The following is a 20,710-nucleotide window of genomic DNA, read 5'->3' on the forward strand; positions in this document are numbered from 1 at the left end:
CTTTCTTAATTTTATCGAATACTACGAAAATACTTGGTAAAGATTCTTGTACATGAAGTTGGATATTTTATTAAAGAAATGAACCTTAAATATGGCTGAAAGCTGGAAGAGATTTTTTAAGATGCATTTTAAGATTTTAGAAACACATGGTTTCATAGTGGTTTTATTTATTTATCCCTTAATAAGGTATGCTTCAGTAATGTTAACTGACAACCATAAATCTCAATCATATTGAACTGACACTATTCCAGTTTCAAGTCTTTAAGAAAAAGAAAAATAGAATAGAAAACATCTTTTAAAAAATTAACAGAACAAAGACTGGTTTGCATCCACACTGACAAGGGCCCATTACATGGCTAGCAGTTTATTGTGGACCCATGCTTCAATTAAACCAAAGCCTTGTGACTATTAAACTAAATAAACGCTGATAGCCAACAAAATACATTTCAGCGACACTCTCAAAAACACCAAACACTTACTCCTTTGTTTTAACAAAAGTGTATTTGGCATAATCCACAAGAAAGCATTCTGTTTGATAATGACCTGCACAGTACATGATTGACTTAATAACTGCTCTACACCAGCATTTCAGTTCTTCACTGAAAACCACACAAATCTGAAAAAGAAAGAACAAGACAACAGGTTCTTGTAAACGGAACAAACATCACTGTCTTTTTTCTTAGAGGCAAGAAAACAGTGTTTACGATGCAGCCCCAGTTTACTTTATAAACTGCAAGTGTTGCAGCTTCCTTAGTGATAAAGCTTACAGGTAAGATGATACAAACCATGTAGATGTCCTTTTCTACTACAAAGCAGTAGTCCAAAAAAAAAAAAACCAAAAACAAAAACCCACACATCTTCGATAATTCACCCCCTAAACCAATGCAAATACCATTTTTTTTATTGTACACAACATAGCAATGTCTTTACCTGGCCTTTTTCTAATGTTACTGGCTTTACTTCATCCACATTTTCACAAGATTTGTCATAGAACTGATTCATTTCTGCATTCAGGTTTTTATACTCTATTTCATCAACTATGTAAGGCCCACGTCCTTTCATAGTAACCCAAAAGCAACTCGGATCTTCAATCTGGTGCAAACAGTAGATAAAAAAAAAAAAAAAACAAGTAGTATTATCTCCTGCTGAAGTGATAGGGTATTTGCATGAGCATCTGAGCAGTAAACATGAATCTTAAAACCTTTAGCTAGGCCCCTTACATTATAGGAATAGATATTCAGCATAAAGAATGTTAATACGCATAATACATCTTTCATGTTCAGACAATTAGTTCAATAAATGACTTCTAAACTTGTAAGTTTCTTTGGCACTGCAATTAACGACATACACATTCTGAAAGGTAGAAGCTTTATTTAAATAGTTTGTTAAACAAAATATAGTGAGTTAAGTGCAGAAATATAAACTTTTTACTTCCATAGTATTTTCAGAACATGAAAAAAAAAAAAAAAGCTACTGACAGGCTTTTCTTCAGTCTCAGAGGGTCTATAAGACAGCCAATTTCTTTAAAATAGGGCCACAGCTTTCTGCTCAGCCTTTGTAAGCATTTATATACCAGTCTTGCAGCTGATAAGTGTACTCACTATTCTGGGAAAAAAAAATGTCCATGATCTCTTCCAGCATTAATTAGAAACCCATTACTACACTCGATTTAAGATTACATAGGATATCTTCCATTTTAGATTTTAGCTGCATCCCTACTATCCTCTTTTGAGAGGAAACCAAGATAAACACATGGAAAGCACGGGAAAATGTATATAATCTGTCAATGACCCCACCACGTGTAAGAAACGACTGCTGAACAGAAATGAAGGCATAATCTTATTTGTAAATCTGACGTCTATAGTTTTATTGAAATAAACACCAACCCGCTCAACTTTTAAAAATATCAGCGTACCTGTAGTATCATGACTTCCATATTGCCCAGCTACTGAGTCTTCTTTGACGCTACTGTAGGAAAGCAACAGACGTGTGACTATTCTAAAGCACATCTAAAAAGCGTACTTCTAAAGCAGGCCTACATATTTTTGCTACTTGTATAAGCAGCATTAGTCTAGACAACTGATTTACATGTATGGAAGGCTTCTAACCAGCCTTCTTAGTGGGGTTCTATGTTGAATCCCAATGAAGATCTGCCATCCATATTTATTCACATACAACCACATCCATCTTCAGCATGCCACAACATGCTTGTTCTCCTATCTCAACCTACTAGCAGCATACAGCCCATTACCTTACATCCAACAGCCAACAGAAATATCTTGGTTGAAGACTGGGGCTGCTGCAATCTAGCTACTTGACCAAACGATCAGCAAAACCCCAAAAGCTTACATCATTAAAAAAAAACCACAAATACATGAATCCCAACCTTTGCCAACAAGTTTAGTATAACAGAAATTCTTACTCATTTTTCACAGCACACTTATACTGGAAAAGAACATATCTTTTGCATGCCATTTCGGCACAGCCTCGCACATCACAACACCCCTCATCACAGCAGCGCTTAGCCTACCGCTTCGAAGAATTCACACCATGAGTGAGCAGCTAACAAAATATTTCAGGAGGCAGAAGTCAAGGCAGTGCCCTTCAGCTGGCAGAGCCAGTGCCACACGACCCTCACCCGAGCCACTGCCCCCGTCCCCACACACACGAGGCCGAAGCACGACCCTCAGCGCGCAGCTCACCCCGCTCAGAAGCCTCCAGAAGCGGCCCGCAGCCCCCCAGTGCGCGTGCGCCGCCCGCAGGTGGCCCCGAGGGAGGCGGCGGCGCCTGGCTGAGGTTCGGCCGCCAGAAGCGGGGAAAGGCCGCGGGCAGGGGGCGGCGCGGGGCCGGCCTCGGCTCGCTGAGGGCGGCGGGATGTCGGTGGGTGTGAGGAGGGAGAGCCCTGCTTTTGCCTTCCTGCTGCTCCTGCTTCAGGGGGGCTTTCCCAGACCCCGAATCCGAAGCGCAGTGTGTGCCTGAAAGGTCTGTAAAAGGAGGCAGCTGGGGAGCCATGGCACCTGGCGCTTCTCTGGTGGAGTTCTGCTATGATAAAAAATACATGCATCCTCACACAGATAGCTGTTGGAAATGTCCCCTGACATCTAGGCCCTTACAAAAGTGTTACTTCATTCTTACATCAAGCTCTGTGACAAAGTAGCAACATTTTTATTATTATTATTCCTCTCCTACACTCCTTTTTCCATTCAGGCTTAATGTTTTTTTCATTGGTGGGACTACCCCCCGTGCTGCCCAGTGACGAATAAACATACCTACTTTACAATCTTACTGATTGTGGAGTCTGTTTTCCTCAAGTCAGTTTGGTGAGCCAGGCAGAAGACGCTCTGCTCGGCTGCGGGATCGATTGCGGAGCGGACGCCCCTAGGTGCACCCCGAGTATTTTCCTCGGAGGAGCCTCCACTCTCAGCCGCTCGCTGCAGGAGCAGACAAAGACCTCCTGGAGCTGCGGACATGCACAATACAGGAAGGGCCTGTAAGTCGTACGCATGGCCAGGGCAGCTGGTAAATCGCACAGAGACATCTGGCGTGCAGCATAGTCCCCGTATGGGAGGAGGGTACCCTACAGGCTGACCGACAGAGCGGTCAAGGGAGATTTGGTGACCGATAGAGTGGTCAAGGGGTATTTGCTGACTGATAGAGCGGCCGCTAGCAATCTTGGGAGTAGATCGAGCAAATCCGAGGTTACCGCTGCATCCCCAGTTTTGGGAGCCAGGACGGACCTGCTAATGATTGTACAAGAAGCAGGAGAAGGGTAAGCGGGCCTCTCAAAATTGTGACAAGGTTATCTGGGTAATATTTGCAGCTGCTGGAGGGATATTAATTGGAGTGTTAATAATTGTATGTCTTATTTGTAGATGTCTGGGTATCTCATGTTGAAAGCATTTGTGTAAGTGTATGTGTTTGAGACAAAGTATTGTTGTGAAGTGAGGTACTCCACGAGGAACACAGCCAGAGATGATACAAACAAGTTTGGTTACTCTTTTAAGTGATATATTCTTGTGGTATGAATGAGAAGTGCAAGGGGCCTCTTTGTGTGATTGTGCTGTGTGAGACGCAGCATCGCTGGGAAGCGAGTGCGGAGTTCTGATCCGCAGTTCCGTATTCTCCACGAGGGGAAGGGCTGGAGACGAACAAAGCGCATGACAGACTGAAAGGAAGTGTTGTTTTATCCAAGTGTTGACTGGTGGTGCCCAATATACGGGCCTGACGGTGTATTTTTGTTCTTAAATGTTTTTGAGCGTGACAAAGAGGAAGGCGGGAGCATTATCTAAGTAATAGTCTAGAAGTTTTGGTATATTCACTGTGGTGTTTGGTCAGTTTCCCAATTATCGGGGGGGCTGACTGACTATCGAAGTGGTAGAATGGAGAGAGTCACTTCTTTGGTGGTTCGGGCTTGAGCCCTGGGAATTTGGTAAGAAAGGGGGAAAGCGAATTTATTTAGGAGGAGTTTAACACCTGGCAGACAGAAAGTGGCCTTAGATTGGGAACAACCTATCCCCAATACCTTTTTAAACCCCCATATTTACAGATACAGGGGAGTGATTTCTTGTTTTGTGTGGGGGCTTACTAACAAAGGGAATGAGAAAAACTGTTGCTGTATGTATGCAAATGAGGCAGGATGAATTGAGACTGATCTCAAAAATATTTGGGAAAAGACCAAGATCTTACACGAGGTAGTTCAAGATGACACCTTGTGGGTTCGAGAATTATGGAACAAACTGACCTCTTGGTTACCCAACTTTTCTTGGCTTAAGCAATTGTTTATAGGAATATTGTTCTTGCTTTTACTAGTATTCTTAACCTGTGTATTGGTACAGTGTGCATTTTGGTGCTGTATGAAAGGACTAGATGATTATGAAACCTGTAAGTGTAACTGAAACAAGCACCAAGTAGAAGCTGGTAAGAATTTTATGAAAACTTTGAATCAAGAAGGAGTGTTATAAGCAAAAGAATTTGCTTAGGATAAAGAAAAGGGGGGACTTGAGACAGGGAACAAGATAAAGGATGGTGATTCCTAGGTCTTAGCTAGCACAATTGTATGTTAACGACCCAAAGATAAGGGAATAAAAGACTGTATGCATAGATAATGGAACCAGCAAGAACTGGCTTGACTGCTGAAGTCTGTCAAAGACATGAAAGGCCAGAAGACAAGCAGCGAGGAAGACTTCTGGCCTTCAACAATGACCACCAGAGTGTGCCAGACAACGACCACCCAAGGACTCCAGTACACATACAAATAGAGACGGAACCTATGTTAATGATTCTTCGGAGACCTGGTGAATATACAAGAGACTTACGGGAAACAAAAAGAATACGTATTTGTCCCACTAATATAAGCACACTGCCGGTAACTGTTGGCGTGCAAGTTAGGTGGAGCTATCCCCCTTGCGCCCAGCGTGTGTGAGCAGTGCTGAATAAACATACCTGCTTTATAACTATTCCGAGGTTATAGAGTCTGATTTCCGCCAGTCATCCCTCTGCCCCACAGCGACAGGGCAGGGGTTCCACCACCCTCTGGGGGGCATCCCCCCCGCGCCCTTCTCTCTGCCACACCAGGGAGTTACTCCACCAGGCAATCTCACAGATTCACAGATTCACAGATTTCTCTAGGTTGGAAGAGACCTCAAGATCATCGAGTCCAACCTCCGACCTAACACTAAGTACTCCACTAAACCATATCCCTAAGCTCTACATCTAAACGTCTTTTAAAGACCTCCAGGGATGGTGACTCCACCACCTCCCTGGGCAGCCCGTTCCAATGCTTAATAACCCTTTCGGTAAAGAAGTACTTCCTAACATCCAACCTAAAACTCCCCTGTCGCAACTTTAGCCCATTCCCCCTCGTCCTGTCACTAGGCACGTGGGAGAATAGACCAACCCCCACCTCTCTACAGCCTCCTTTCAGGTAACTGTAGAGAGCGATGAGGTCGCCCCTGAGCCTCCTCTTCTCCAGGCTGAACAAGCCCAGCTCCCTCAGCCGCTCCTCGTAAGACTTGTTCTCCAGACCCCTCACCAGCTTGGTCGCCCTTCTCTGGACTCGCTCGAGCACGTCCATGTCCTTCCTGTAGCGAGGGGCCCAAAACTGAACACAGTACTCGAGGTGCGGCCTCACCAGAGCCGAGTACAGGGGCACAATCACTTCCCTCGACCTGCTGGCCACACTGCTTCTTATACAGGCCAGGATGCCGTTGGCCTTCTTGGCCACCTGAGCACACTGCTGGCTCATATTCAGCCGACTATCCACCAATACTCCCAGGTCCTTCTCGGCCAGGCAGCTTTCCAGCCACTCATCTCCCAGCCTGTAGCTCTGCTTGGGGTTGTTGCAGCCCAGGTGCAGGACCCGGCACTTGGCCTTGTTGAACTTCATGCAGTTGACCTCAGCCCATCGCTCCAGCCTATCCAGATCCTCCTGCAGAGCCTTCCTGCCCTCGAGCAGATCGACACACGCACTTAGCTTGGTGTCATCTGCAAACTTACTGAGGGTGCACTGGACGCCCTCATCCAGATCATCGATAAAGATATTAAAGAGGACCGGCCCCAGTACCGAGCCCTGGGGGACTCCACTAGTGACCGGCCTCCAACCAGATTTGACTCCATTCACCACAACTCTCTGGGCCCGGCCATCCAGCCAGTTTCTAACCCAGCGAAGCGTACGCCAGTCCAAGCCACGAGCAGCCAGTTTCTTGAGGAGAATGTTGTGGGGAACGGTGTCAAAAGCCTTACTTAGGTCAAGGTAGACCACGTCCACAGCCTTTCCCTCATCCACCAAGCGCGTCACTTGGTCATAGAAGGAGATCAGGTTCGTCAAGCAGGACCTGCCTTTCATAAACCCATGCTGACTGGGCCTGATCGCCTGCTTGCCCTGCAAGTGCCGCGTGATGACCCTCAAGATAATCTGCTCCATGAGCTTCCCCGGCACTGAGGTCAAACTGACAGGCCTATAGTTCCCCGGGTCTGCCCTCCGGCCCTTCTTATAGATGGGCGTCACATTGGCTAGCCACCAGTCAACCGGGACCTCCCCCGATAGCCAGGACTGCCGATAAATGATGGAAAGCGGCTCGGCCAGCTCCTCCGCCAGTTCTCGCAGTACCCTTGGGTGGATCCCATCCGGCCCCATCGACTTGCGCACATCCAAGCTCCGTAGCAGGTCGCCAACCATTTCCTCATGGATAGCGAAGGCCACATCCTGCTCCCCATCCCCTTCCACCAGCTCAGGGCACTGGGTGTCCGGAGAACAACCGGTATTGCCGCTAAAGACTGAGGCAAAGGCGGCATTAAGCACCTCAGCCTTTTCCTCATCCTTAGTAACTAGGTTTCCCCTCGCATCCAGTAAAGGATGGAGATTCTCCCTAGTCCTCCGTTTCGCGTTGATGTATTTGTAAAAGGATTTTTTGTTGTCTTTAACGGCAGTAGCCAGATTGAGCTCCAGATGAGCTTTGGCCTTTCTAATTTTCTCCCTGCACAGCCTCGCTACATCCTTGTAGTCCTCCTCAGTGGCCCGCCCTTTTTTCCAAAGATTATAAACCCTCTTTTTTCTGCTAAGCTCCAGCCGCAACTCTCTGTTGAGCCAGGCCGGTCTTCTTCCACGCCGGCTCATCTTTGGGCACGTGGGGACGGACCGCTCCTGTGCCATCACGATTTCCTTCTTGAGGAGCGCCCAGCCTTCCTGGACTCCTCTGCCCTTCAGAACCGCCTCCCAAGGGACTCGGCCAACCAGCATCCTGAGCAGCTCAAAGTCAGCCCTCCGGAAGTCCAAGACAGCAGTTTTACTGGTCCCCTTCCTGGCCTCGCCAAGAATAGAGAACTCTACCATTTCGTGGTCACTCTGCCCCAGACAGCTTCCGACCACCACATCTCCCACCAGTCCTTCTCTGTTTGTGAAGAGAAGGTCTAGCGGGGCACCTCCCCTGGTAGGTTCACTGACCAGCTGCGTCAGGAAGCTATCTCCCACGCTCTCCAGAAACCTCCTAGACTGCTTTCTCTGTGCCGTGTTGTGTTTCCAGGATATGTCCGGGAAGTTGAAGTCCCCCACGAGGACAAGCGCCGACGATTTTGCAACTTCTGTCAGTTGCCTATAAAACTCCTCATCCGTCTCCGCATCCTGGTTCGGCGGTCTATAGCAGACCCCCACCAGGATGCTAGCCTTGCCGGCCTTCCCACGGATCCTAACCCACAGGGATTCAACCTTATCATTCCCAGCCTGGAGTTCCACAACATCAAAAGATTCTCTAATGTAGAGAGCCACGCCACCACCCCTTTTGTGCTGCCTGTCCCTCCTGAAGAGCCGATAGCCAGGCATTGCAGCACTCCAGTCGTGGGAGCGGTCCCACCACGTCTCCGTGATGGCAACCAAGTCGTAGCCTGCCTGCTGCACAATGGCTTCCAGCTCCTCCTGTTTGTTACCCATGCTGCGTGCATTAGTGTAGATGCACTTCAGCTGGGCCATCGCCTTCTTCCCCGGCCTAGCCATTGTTTCCCCCGGCACAGCTCCAACAGGCCTTGTTTGAGCCCCGTCCCCCTTCTTACCTAGTTTAAAGCTCTCTCTATGAGCCCCGCCAGCTCCTGGCCTAGGATCCGTTTTCCCCTTGGAGATAGAGACCCGTCTGGGGCCATCAGGCCGGGTGCCGAGTAAAGCTCCCCATGGTGAAAAAACCCAAAATTTCTATGCTGGCACCAGCCTCTGAGCCACCTATTAACCACATGAGCTTTCCGCGTCCTCTCCGTGCCTCTCCCTTCCCCCGTAGGGATAGACGAAAACACCACCTGCACTCCCGCTCCCTCCACCAATCGTCCCAGCCCCCTATAGTCCTGTTTGATGGCCCTGAGGCTTCTCTTTTCAACATCATCGCTGCCAGCCTGGACTATCAAAAGCGGGTAATAGTCAGAGGGGCGAACCAGGTTTGGAAGCTTCCTGGTAACGTCTCTGACCCTGGCCCCAGGGAGGCAGCAGACTTCCCTATGTGTGGGGTCAGGCCGACAAATAGGGCCCTCCGTTCCCCTGAGGAGGGAGCCGCCCACAACAATCACCCTTCTTTCTTTCTTGGTGGAGGCAGTCCTGAGGCGTGGAGTCAACTTCCTCACCTCAGGCATCCTCCCGGGTAGGCTTCCTACCTCATCCTCACCCACGGGTCTCTCGAGCCCCAGGGCCTCAAACCTATTGTTCAAGGGCACCTGGGAAGGCGGTGCCGGCAGGGGAGGGCATCTCCTGCGAGGTCGAGCAGGGACCTGTCTCCATTAATCTCCTGCTCACATGCCCTGATGCTCCTTAGTCTCTTCACCTCTTCCTTGAGCTCCGCCACCATGGCGAGCAGACCTTCCACCTGAGAACAGGCGGTCTCCCCGCTGCCCTCCCCCAGCAGCGACAGGCTCAGGTACTTCCTGCAGCCAAAGGCCTGAACAGCCACGTCTCTGGGCAGGCCCTCCGTCTGGGTCGCCACAGTCTTTTTATAGTGAGCTCTCTGCTTAGTGGACACCCTGGTAGGTGTGTGATCTTGCAGACTGCCAAGAGTTGGTGCAGAGTTCCGTGCCTTGCCATACCAGCTGCACACCGGTGCACAATGCTGCTGGCCCCTCCTTGCTTGCGGTGGGCAGCGACAAGGAATGCAGGTTATAAAAGCAAAGAGCATGAGTGTCCTGGTGTCACTGCAGGAACGCTCCAGCAATGGGGCAAGATCCTAGAAGTGGTCCATGACAGTAGGGTGACCGTAGGAACAAGGCCACCAGCACGAAGCACTCAGGATGTGCAAAAGGTGCAGCTAAAATTATTACCACCTCTGTGAGCAAAGGGGGTGCTGTTTCCAGTCAGGAAGCCTGCCAGAATCTGGCACAGAGTGGTGGAGCTGTACCAGGTCTGTGAGGATGAAAAATTCCCCAGGAAGAAGTCCACAGGTGTCTGTAGAAGCTGGCTTGCCACCACCAACACAATGAGGAGGTTTTTCCAAATCCCAGTCACTGTGCTGGTCATGTGGGAGAGGAGGAAGAGGTTTGTCTCAGGGTTGAGAAAGTTTCATATTCACAGTATGGAAAACTCAATCAACGATGTCTGACTGTCCCATTCCCCTTTCTCTGTGGGAAATTCTAGGGCATTCTGGTACCCTCTCTCCTGGTAGGACACCAATGAGCTAGGCACTTCTTTCTTAGCTGCTTAAAGAAATTGTGAAGGAAGTTCAGAGAGGTGAAATGATCCCTGACTGTAATGGCCAAGGTGTTCTGCCAGCCAATGGGTATGGAACAGGGTTTAAGGGAGGGAATTACTTGTACCTCCTGTTAGACAGCCACACTCTGAGAACAAAGCACACTCCTAATGTCAGTCTCTCCCATGTTCAGAGAGGAAAGGTCAGGATTTACTTCAGTCTGCTTCAGACTACACACCCCAGGAGAGATCCTGCTGCCTTTTAGGAGCTGTCAGCCCTGAGGCCTTGGAGACATCTCCAGGGAGCCCCATGGGACAGAGCAAGTGATGCTATGGTCAGGTCCTCTGCTGCTGAGCTGCTCTGGGCTCCTGGGCTGGAGGGAGCTCCTGGCAAAGCGGCAGCGCTGCAGACAGACAGCTCTGCCCAGGAGCAGCTCCTCTGCACAGCACAGCAGGGCTAGGGACACTGCTGCTGGTTACAAGGGGAGAGTATAGGAGAGAGGTTAAAGTCTGTGAAGAGTGCAACAACAGAGGACAGCGTGTGGCAGGACAAAGCTGCAGGCTTGTTACACCGTGAGTGAGTCTCTGGCAGCAGGGCAATGCAGATGGGGTTGCACAAGGGGTCTTCTAAAGCTGGCGCATCCAAGGGCTGATAGCTTATGTAACGATGACTGTCCCTCTTTCTCCTGGGTGGAGTAGAAGAGGCTCTAGAGAATGGCATTTCTGAGGGGTTTTCAGTACAAAAAAGACAGGGATCTCCTGGAAAGAGTACAGCAGAGGGCCACAAAGATGATACAGGGCCTGGAGCATCTTCCCTATGAAGAAAGGCTGAGAGACCTGGTTCTGTTGAGCCTTGAGAAAAGAAGACTGACAGGGGATCTTGTTAATGTTTACAAATGCCTTAAGTGTGGGAGACAGAGGGATTTGGCCAACCTCTTTTCAGTGGTTTATGGGGACAGGACAAGGGCAATGGCCAAAAAATGGATCACAGGAAGTTCCGCACCAACATGTGAAAGAACTTCTTCACGGTGAGTGTGATGGAGCACTGGAAGAGGCTCCCCAGGATTGCTGTGGAGTCTCCTTCTCTGGAGATATTCAAGGCCTGTCTGGATGCCTACCTGGGCAACCTGCTATAGGAAACCTGCATTGGCAGAGGGGTTGGACCCGATGATCTCTTGAGGTCCCTTCCAACCCCTACAGTTCTGTGATTCTGTGATTTTCAAGAGGAAAGGCAAGGCATGGACTACCTGAAGGGGCAGACACTTCCTGGAGCTTGGGCTTTCAGATTCCTGCTGTGGAGGGGAGACAGGTTACATGAGTTGTCAGGATTGTACAGGAGACTGAGACTCCTAGAGAATTGCAGTTGCAGATCAATATGTCAGTGATGAACTTCAGAGAGTCCCCTCACACCCCTCAGCCTACACGCTGCATGCTCACCTTTCTGGTCCCCTCAGGGTTTTTCTCATATGGTCATTAGGATCTGCAAATGCCGTGATGCCCATAGACAGTGTCCTGTCCTCAGACGTTGTCTGCAGGGCAAAGCTGAGCACAGGGCGTGCGGGATGGGATCTGTGAACACATCTGTGAGGACAGGAGGAGACGTGGGGACAGAGAAACAGCTCCTGGCAGGGACAGCTTCAGGCAGCAGCGACATGGGCAGGCAGTGAGAGAGAGCTGCCACCAGAAGCATTTCTTCATGTTTCCCCTCCTCTCCCTGCCTCCTTTGTCCCCATCAAGCCTGAAGGCTCTGGGCACTGCACGTGTGTGTGTGTGTGCATGCTGCTGTTCAGGACACTCCATCATCAAGACATTGGAGTCTTTCCCTGGGGGGTCCTCCTGGGCTGCAGGCTGCCCTCCACAAAGGCACAGTTCTCCCATAGCATCTCTGTGCTCTCCAGGAGATCCATGGAGAAGACACCTTGGTGCTAAGGCCATGGAAGTGACACTGGGCAGCTACAATGAGCCTTTTGGGTGGAAATGAGCCCTGCTTGGGAGGAAGAGCTGGGTGAAGCCCTCCTCAAGTGCGATGAGACAGGTGAGGGATTTGGAGACCTGAACTTGGAACCTGGCTTCCTCTGATCTCAGCAGTGTCCAGGTTCTTTGCAGGGAAATGTCTGAGTGTGATCTTTGCCCAGCTCAGAGGGGTGCCAGGAGTGGGCAGCTGAGGCCAGGACTGATGTATAAACCAGCTCTCCTCACTCTGGCCTCAGGAACAGTACCTGCGCCTCACAAGACCTACATGGTTTCATTTGCAGTGCAGTAGAGATGCCCAGGATTTCTGCCTTAAAAACACTTCCCAATGTTTGGTGCAGCCACAGGAACAAAACATACAATCCCTACAGCCCTGTTCAGAATTTGGTTGAATCAGGAGTGACAATGCTAAAAAGCTCTTTGATATGGTAAGTGGATTTATGCTGAGATCATCCTCTGCTTTTATTTAACGGTTGCTGCTAAACAGTCCCCATTAAACCGCCCTGCTCCCAGTAACACCCTCAGATACTATCAAACAGAGGTCATGTAAGGCACCTGAAAAAGTTCTTCTTGGAAGGTTAAAGGCAGTTTGGGGGATTTTGATAAGAAATTGAATTAGTTTAGAAACCGATTACTCTCCTAACCTCTCACTGCCTTTTCCTCTCTGGACAGATCCCCACATCCAGAGGCAGCAAATGTCCAATGGCAGCTCCATCACTGAGTTCCTCCTCCTGGCCTTTGCAGACACACGAGAGCTGCAGCTCCTGCACTTTGGGCTCTTCCTGGGCATCTACCTGGCTGCTCTCCTTGGCAATGGCCTTGTCATCACAGCTGTAGCCTGTGACCACCGCCTCCACACCCCCATGTACTTCTTCCTTCTCAACCTTGCCCTCCTTGACATGGGCTCCATCTCTGTTACTATGCCCAGATCCATGGCCAACTCCCTCTGGGACACCAGGGCCATCTCCTATGCAGGATGTGCTGCCCAGGTCTTTCTCTTTCTCTTTTTGATTGTAGCAGAATTGTGTCTTCTCACTGTCATGGCCTATGACCGCTATGTTGCCATCTGCAAGCCCCTACACTACAGGACCCTCCTGGGCAACAGAGCTTGTGCCAGTATGGCAGCAGCTGCCTGGGGCAGTGGCTTTCTCAATGCTGTCCTGCACACAGCCAATACATTTTCACTACCTCTCTGCAAAGGTAATGCTGTGGACCAATTCTTCTGTGAAATTCCCCAGATCCTTAAGCTCTCCTGCTCACACTTCTACATGAGGGAAGTTGTGCTTCTCATGGTTAGTGTCTGTTTAGCTTTTGTTTGTTTTGTTTTCATCTTTCTGTCCTACGTGCAGATCTTCAGAGCTGTGCTGAGGATCCCCTCTGAGCAGGGAAGGCATAAAGCCTTTTCCACGTGCCTCCCTCACCTGGCCGTGGTCTCTCTGTGTCTCAGCACTGCCATGTTTGCCTACCTGAAGCCCCCCTCCATCTCTTCCCCATCCCTGGACCTGGTGACAACAGTTCTGTACTCAGTGCTACTGCCGGCAGTGAACCCCCTCATCTACAGCATGAGGAACAAGGAGCTCAAGGATGCCATACAGAAAGTGATTTCATGGATGTTTCTCAGTTGTGATAAATTTCCCATCACTCTATGCTAATGATTCTCAAGTTATCCTATGTCTGGACTGTACTTTGTGTTCATTTTGTTCTTTGTTTCTTTCTTTCTTTTTTTCTTCCTTTGGATTCCATTTGGATTTTTATTATCAGTACTGCTGTTGATATTATTTTGTAGTAATCTGTGGTACTATGTTCCTATGTTTACATTTGGATTCATCTAACTTCTCCTGAGGAATCAACTTTCTCTGTCTCACCTGAAGCCTCTATAAAAGTGTGTCTAACACTGTGTCAGAGCCGCTGCCCTCCTATCGTATCTGTAATTAAATGGAATCTCTCCAGCGCAGTGCCTGAAGTCTGGGCTCTTCTTCCAATGATGGTATTAACAAGCTCAAGCTATTTCACCCAAATGGGTGAACACCCACCCTAGGTTTGTTTATAGTTGGATTTGGAAGACAAAAGATCATATTGATGTTGGTAGCCACTGGAGACCCAGGGATGGATTGAGAAGTCATCCATAGGTGTCCCATGACAGTGCAGATTGTGAATGGTCACTGAGCTTCATTCCCTGGGCACATGTTACATGCAGATGATGTCTTCAAGGAGTGAAGTGTGGAGCAGCCTGGAGAGGCTGGGGTATCTCCAGGGACTGTTTTTCCATGGGTAGGCCAAAGGCTGGAGCCCCACAAAGTGAAAAATCACCCAGAGTGGACTCACCCAAAGATAATGTGCTAAGCTGAGATATCTGCAGGGAATGAGGACTCTGCAATTTCCCACAATGGGGAGATTGTGCCCACAGTAGGCACAGGTAGACCTGAGATATGTGGGAGCTGGCTGAGGAGCCCCATGGCCCCGATTTCTGTTCTGTCTTGGTGAGCGAGCATGGTGAAAGCAGAGAAAGTGAAGGTAGAGAATTATAGAAGCATAAAATCATGGAATCATAGGAGGGATTGGGTTGGAAGGGACCTCTAAAGACCATCTAGTCCAACTCCCCTGCCATGCACAGGGACATCTTTCACTAGAGCAGGTTGCTTAATGCCCCATCAAGCCTCTTGAGGTCCCTCTGGACACCACCCCTTCCTCCTGTCATGTCAACTACACCACTCAGCGTGGTGTCATCTGCCTGCAAGCATCAACCCTGAAAGTTTTGGACACTCTCCAGGGTAGTCACTTAAGCCTCTCTATTGTTGAGAGGACCAAAGCAGTGTAGTCTTAAACTGGAGAAAACAAGGATCCTAATAACAGAAACTATAACAGAACAGCTAATGAAAGATTTATGTGAAGGAACACACTTTGGTGCTGATGCCATGGTAGATAGCCTGAAGCACTTTCCAATTGGACCAAAAATGCAAACGATCGCAAACCGAATAGTGCAAAAGTGTCCTGTATTCTGTGCTAACAACCCCAAGATCCAACCAAAACCACCACCAGGGGAGATAAGAAAAGGGATGAAACCTGGGAAGTATTGGCAAGTGGACTTTTCCGAATTGCCTAGACAAGGATCATATCGATATCTTCTAGTACTGGTGGACACACTCACTGAATGGCCAGAGGCCTTCCCATGCTAATCTAATAAAGCTAGGGAGGTCATAAAGCCTTTACTGAAAGAAGTAATCCCACACTTTGGAACACCAGAGGGATTTTCCTCAGACAATGGACCTCATTTTATATCACAAGTAGTTCAAGAAATATCGGGAGCGTTACAGATTAAGGTGGATTTACATACTACTCTGAGACCACAATCAAGTAGACAAGTGGATGAGTAGAAAGAATGAATCAAACACTAAAAAGGCAGTTAACTAAAATTTGGCAGGAAGCTCAGCTAAAGTGGCCAGAAGCCCTACCAATAGCTTTTTTTGAGAATTAGGATAGCCCCCAGAGCTAGAGAAGCCAGCTGAGTTGGAGCTTGCTGAGGAACCCGGGGGCCCCAATTCAGTTTGTTCTGTCTTGATGAGCTGGCATGGTGAAGGCAGAGAAAGGGACACCATAGTCCAGGCTGGGGATCACCTACTGTATAGAATTATAGGATCATAGAATCATCGAATCATAGGAGAGATTGGGTTGGAATGGACATTTAAAGACCATCTAGTCCAACTCCCCTGCCATGCACAGGGACATCTTTCACACGATCAAGTTGCCTAATGCCCCATTCAACCTGGTCTTGAACACTTCCAGGGATACGGTACCCACAACTTCTCTGGGCAACCTGGTCCAGTGCCTCACCACCCTCATGGTGAAGAATTTCTTCCTTACATGTCCTTTTGATGCTGGGTGCCCCAGAGCTGGATGTAGTACTCCAGGTGGGGTCTCACAAGAGCAGAATAGAGGGGGAAAATCACCTCCCTCGACCTGGTGACTACTCTTCTTTTGATGTCAGCCCATGATATTTGTTGGCTGTTTGGGCTGCAAGGACACATTGCCAGCTTATGCCAAGCTTTTCATCCACCAGGAACACCAAGTCCTTCTCTGCAGGGTGGCTCTCAGTATACTCACTGCCCAGCCAGGATTCGTGATTGGGATTACCCTGACCCAGGTACAGGACCTCATGTTTTTGAACTTCGTATGGTTCATGTGGGCCCACTTCTCAAGCCTCTACAGGTCCCTCTGGATGGCATTCCTTCCTTCTGTTGTTTCAACTGCACCACTCAGCTTGGTGTCATCTGCCTGAAAGTGTCAACCCTGAAAGATTTGGATACACTCCAAGAAAGTCACTTAAGCCTCTCTTTTATTGGGAAGACCAAAGCAGGACAGGCTATCTCAATGTACTCTAGTACGCAACATCAAGGGACAATCAGTTCCCTCTTCCAACTGGCTGTGGTCCTGTTCCTCTGGCCAGTATGCTGTAGGACTTCCTTGGTGCTAGCTCATGTTTTCTCTAAACTCAGCTGAGACCATCCAGGGCATTCCCTGCCAAGATACTCCCCAAACTGGCGACAGCCCAGTGTCAGACTGCTTTGTGGCAGACACCAGGGATTTCACCTGATCATTGTGATATTACTACTATAATAGCTGTGTTCAGCTTTGGGACCCCCAGCACAAGAAGGACATGGGTGTTTTAGAAAAACTCCAGAGAAGGGCCACAAAGATCACAAAATCATAGAACCATTAGGGTTGGAAAAGACCTTCAAGATCATCTGGACCAACCATCACCCTACAACCAATGTCACCCACTAAACCATGTCTCTAAGCACCATGTCCAACCTTTCCTTGAACATCTCCAGGGACTGTGATGCCACCACTTCCCTGGGCAACCTGTTCCAATGCCTGGCCACTCTTTCTGAGAAGAAATTTCTCCTAATTTCCAAACTAAACCTCCCCTGGCACAACTTGAGGCCATTCCCTCTAGTCCTATTGCCAGTTATCTGTGAAAAGAGGCCAACCCCCAGCTCCCCACAGCTTCCTTTCAGGTAGTTGTAGACAGCAATAAGGTCTCCCCAGAGCCTCCTCTTCTCCAGACTAAACAACTACAATTCCCTCAGCCGCTCCTCATAAGACGTGTTCCTGGCCCTTCACCAGCTTCATAGCCCTTCTCTGGACACATGCTCCAGGGCCCCGATGTCCTTCTTGTAGTGAGGGGCCCAAAACTGAACACAGTACTCAAGGTGCAGCCTCACCAGAGCAGCGTACAGGGGGATGATCACCTCCTTGGTCCTGCAGGCTACACTATTCCTGATACAAGCCAGGATGCCGTTGGCCTTCTTGGCTACCTGGGCACACTGCTGGCTCATGTTCAGGTGAGCGTCAATCAGCACACCCAGATCCTTTTCCTCTGCACAGCTTTCCAGCCACTCTGCCCCAAGCCTGTAGCGCTGCATGGGGTTGTTGTGACCAAAGTGCAGGACCCGGCACTTAGCCCTGTTGAACCTCATCCCATTGGCCTCTGCCCATCAACTGGACCTGCTGCAATACGCGTCTGCCCTGGAACCGATCACCTTGAGTCTCTGCAGCTGATAGGCCACCATGAGGAATGTAGCAGGCAAAGGGGCTGTGAGGTCATTTTTAGTGAAGTAGGTCAGAGGTCAGCCCTTGACTCCTGGCTGGGATCTGTGCATTTAGGCTCACATTTGCCAGTGTTCCTGATAGTCCAGCAGAAGGTGTATGGTTGGCATAGTGACTATGCAATCTCCCTTGCCTGAGTAACTGATAAGCACATACAGGAAGACTTGATTACAGGTTGTCATAATCCTTCCACGTGAGTACATGACTGCACAGCTGGAGGCACACGGCTTGGTTATGTCTATCCTACAAGCTTAAAGGCCAGCAGTAGGCCCATAGCTTGGGAGATGTTTGTGAGGCAACTTCTGCCTGGTTACATGATAGACCACAGGAAGGCTGGTGGGTTGGGACACCTATCTGAGGAGAGGTTTTTGTGATGGTGACGCTTGGCTTAGTAGTAGAAAACAGTAGGAAAAAGATAAACAGTCACAAGGTGTAGCTATAAATGTGGGGAGTGGGAATGAGGAAGAAAGAAATGTCCCTCAAAGGAGAGCACTGTAGTGCCAGAGGTCACCCAAAGGGAGTCTGGGGTCAGACCATGGCTATGTGTTTCAAGGAACCGTCGGTGAGAGTTCAGCAACGTTCTTGAATGTATGGAAATGCCCTGGTGTGAGCAGGATGGGGAAAGGAGATGGGTGTCTACAGGATGCAGGGAAACAGGGGCAGGTGTGGGACAGTGTAGGTCAGCTTACAGAGGAGATGGCAGAGGGCACTGGCAAGGCTGGAGGCCCCAACAGGACAGAGGTCTTTGTCCCCTTGGCTATGGGTGATGTCTCTGCCACTGTGGCCTATGAGGAGACACGTTGTCCTCGTGACACTGGGGCCTCGTTGCCTCCTTGCCACTCTGTGGACAGGCCCTGTGGTGTCACACCCTTTTCCTTCACCCACCATCACATACCCCACATCTCACTGCCTCATGGGTGTGGGACAGGACTTCTCTTCCCAGGGCTGTGGTCAGGGTTTGACCTTTCTGCTTTGTCCAAACCAAGGCTTTTCTCAGCACCACAGCCACCTGCACAGTGCCCTCGTCTACCTGTAATCATGGCTTCCAGCCAATCTGCTCTATCAATTCCATGGGGAAGCTTTGTCTTTAATGACCTTCAGTGGGGCCAATTTAATGCTCCAAGAAACTTGAGCTCCTTGAGAGATTTCTTCAATCTTTTCTCAGTATCTGAGGTACCAGAGCACCAAATACACCATAGGGTCATTAAAACGCAGAAAGGCCTAACAAGCTCTGTCTCGACAATTTTCTTCAAGCCTTTAAATCTTGTACACCTAATTAGTGAGGTTCTGGGAGGGTAGTTAAAGAGGAGAACTTCAATGAGCACTTGATAAACAGGTATTTTTCATTGGTCTTCAGTTTAGGCAAATAGTGACAGCAGCATTCCCTAATTGGTGCTTCTCCTAAGGAGGTCTGGCTAGGTTGGAAAAGCAGTATCTTGAAGCCAGTCACTGGATGGACAACCTTGCTCCTCACCTTACCAGGACAGCCATTTCTCTCATTGGCCACCTGGGGCTTGCATCACTTTTCCTTACACCAGACATCTCCGCTGAAATCAGCAGCCAGATTTCACTGCTCCTTTGCTCCAAATCCCACCTGCTTTCCTTAGAGAACTGGCTGCACACAGTCACAGAATGGTTTTTCTTATTTTAAAACAAGTAACAGTAAAACATGAGACAATTTACCAAAAAATAAAACATACTCCTCAGCTTTATGACTCCAGTGAGGTTCTCCTACCCAAAAAGGATAGCTCTACAGTACTGTATACTGATAGATAGAAAATTATAAATATTAATAATATTAATATTAATTAATGTAATAGCAATTACATTATAAATGATGAGGAGCTGAATAAGGACAAACTTAGATAGACTGCTGAAAGTGGCTGATCCATCCAGCCAGCTTTTAACCCAGCAAAGAGTGTACCTGTTCAAGCCATGGGCTGCCAGCTTCTTCAGGAGAATATTGTGGGAGACCATGTCAAAGGTTTTGCTGAAGTCTAGGTAGACTACGTCAACAGCCTTTCCCTCATCCACCAGGTGGGTGACCTGGCCATAGAAGCAGATGAGGATGGTCAGGCAGGACTTGCCTTTCATCAACCCATGCTGACTGGGCCAGATCCACCTGTTGTCTTGCACATCTTGTGTGATTGCACTCAAGATGATCTGTTCCATAACCTTCCCTGGCACCAACGTCAGCCTGACAGGCCTGTAGTTTTTCAGCTCCTCTTTATGACTTCTTACAGATGGGCATTACATTACCAAGTCTCCAGTCATCCAGGACCTCTCTGGATGACCATGACTGCTGATAATGGAAAGAGGCCCAGCAATCACAACCACCAATTCCCTCAGCACCCTTGGATGGATCCCATCTGGCCCCAGGGACTTGTGACAGTCCAGGTGGAGCAGCAGTCTCTGTTTCCACCTGAACTGTGGGGGGTCTCTTCTGTTCCCTGTCCCAGACTTCCAGGTTGGGAGGCTGAGCACATCAAGGATAAGTGGTCTGACTAGTAAAGACAGATGTAAAGAAGGCATTAAGAGCCTCAGCCTTTTCCTTATCCTCAGAAGTCATGTTCCCCCCCGCATCCAGTAAAGGGTGGAGATTCTCCTTGGCCCTCCTCTTACTGTTAATATATTTGTAAAAACATTTTTGTTATCCTTCACCATAGTGGCCAGGTTGAGCTTGTGCTGGGCTTTGGCCTTCCTGATTTTTTTCCCTACATATGCTGGCAACTTCCTTGTACTCTCCCTGAGTTGCCTGCCCCTTCTTCCACTGGACGTTAAGCTCTCTTTTTCTCCTGGAGACTCAGCAAAAGTTCCCTGTTCAGCCATGCTGGTCTTCTTCCCCACTGGCTCATCTTACGGCACACAGGAACAGCCTGCTCCTGTGCCTTGAAGATCTCCTTGAGGAGCGTCCAGCCTTCCTGGACCCCTCTGCCCTTCAGGACTGACTCCCAAGGGAACCTCCCTACCAGTGTCCTGAAC

At 48.9% G+C, this 20,710-nt stretch overlaps 2 protein-coding genes across 6 annotated transcripts in view; one reads left to right on the top strand and one right to left on the bottom strand.

Annotated features, from left to right (window-relative positions):
* TDRD12 (tudor domain containing 12) overlaps positions 1-2,779 on the bottom strand; it is a 28,067-nt gene extending 25,288 nt beyond the window's left edge. For 2 of the 5 annotated variants that reach the window (XM_067004417.1, XM_048068833.2), the window contains exons 1-4: positions 2,531-2,632; positions 1,916-1,968; positions 931-1,092; positions 480-616 (exon numbers count right to left, since the gene is read on the bottom strand). In XM_067004417.1, the coding sequence (XP_066860518.1) occupies positions 480-616; positions 931-1,092; positions 1,916-1,936 (320 nt within the window). In that variant the 5' untranslated portion in view covers positions 1,937-1,968; positions 2,531-2,632. The other 3 variants (XM_048068834.2, XM_067004416.1, XM_048068835.2) reach the window with 3 other exon arrangements.
* Positions 2,780-12,816: 10,037 nt separating this feature from the next.
* Positions 12,817-14,241, top strand: LOC106033169 (olfactory receptor 14C36-like). The gene has a single exon (XM_067004576.1). The coding sequence runs from the start codon at positions 12,817-12,819 to the stop codon at positions 13,771-13,773; it is 957 nt and encodes a 318-aa protein (XP_066860677.1). The 3' UTR covers positions 13,774-14,241.
* The last annotated feature ends 6,469 nt before the right edge of the window (positions 14,242-20,710 follow it).

The sequence above is a fragment of the Anser cygnoides genome, chromosome 12 (genome assembly GCF_040182565.1).
Source record: "Anser cygnoides isolate HZ-2024a breed goose chromosome 12, Taihu_goose_T2T_genome, whole genome shotgun sequence".
Classification (NCBI taxonomy): Eukaryota; Metazoa; Chordata; class Aves; order Anseriformes; family Anatidae; genus Anser; species Anser cygnoides.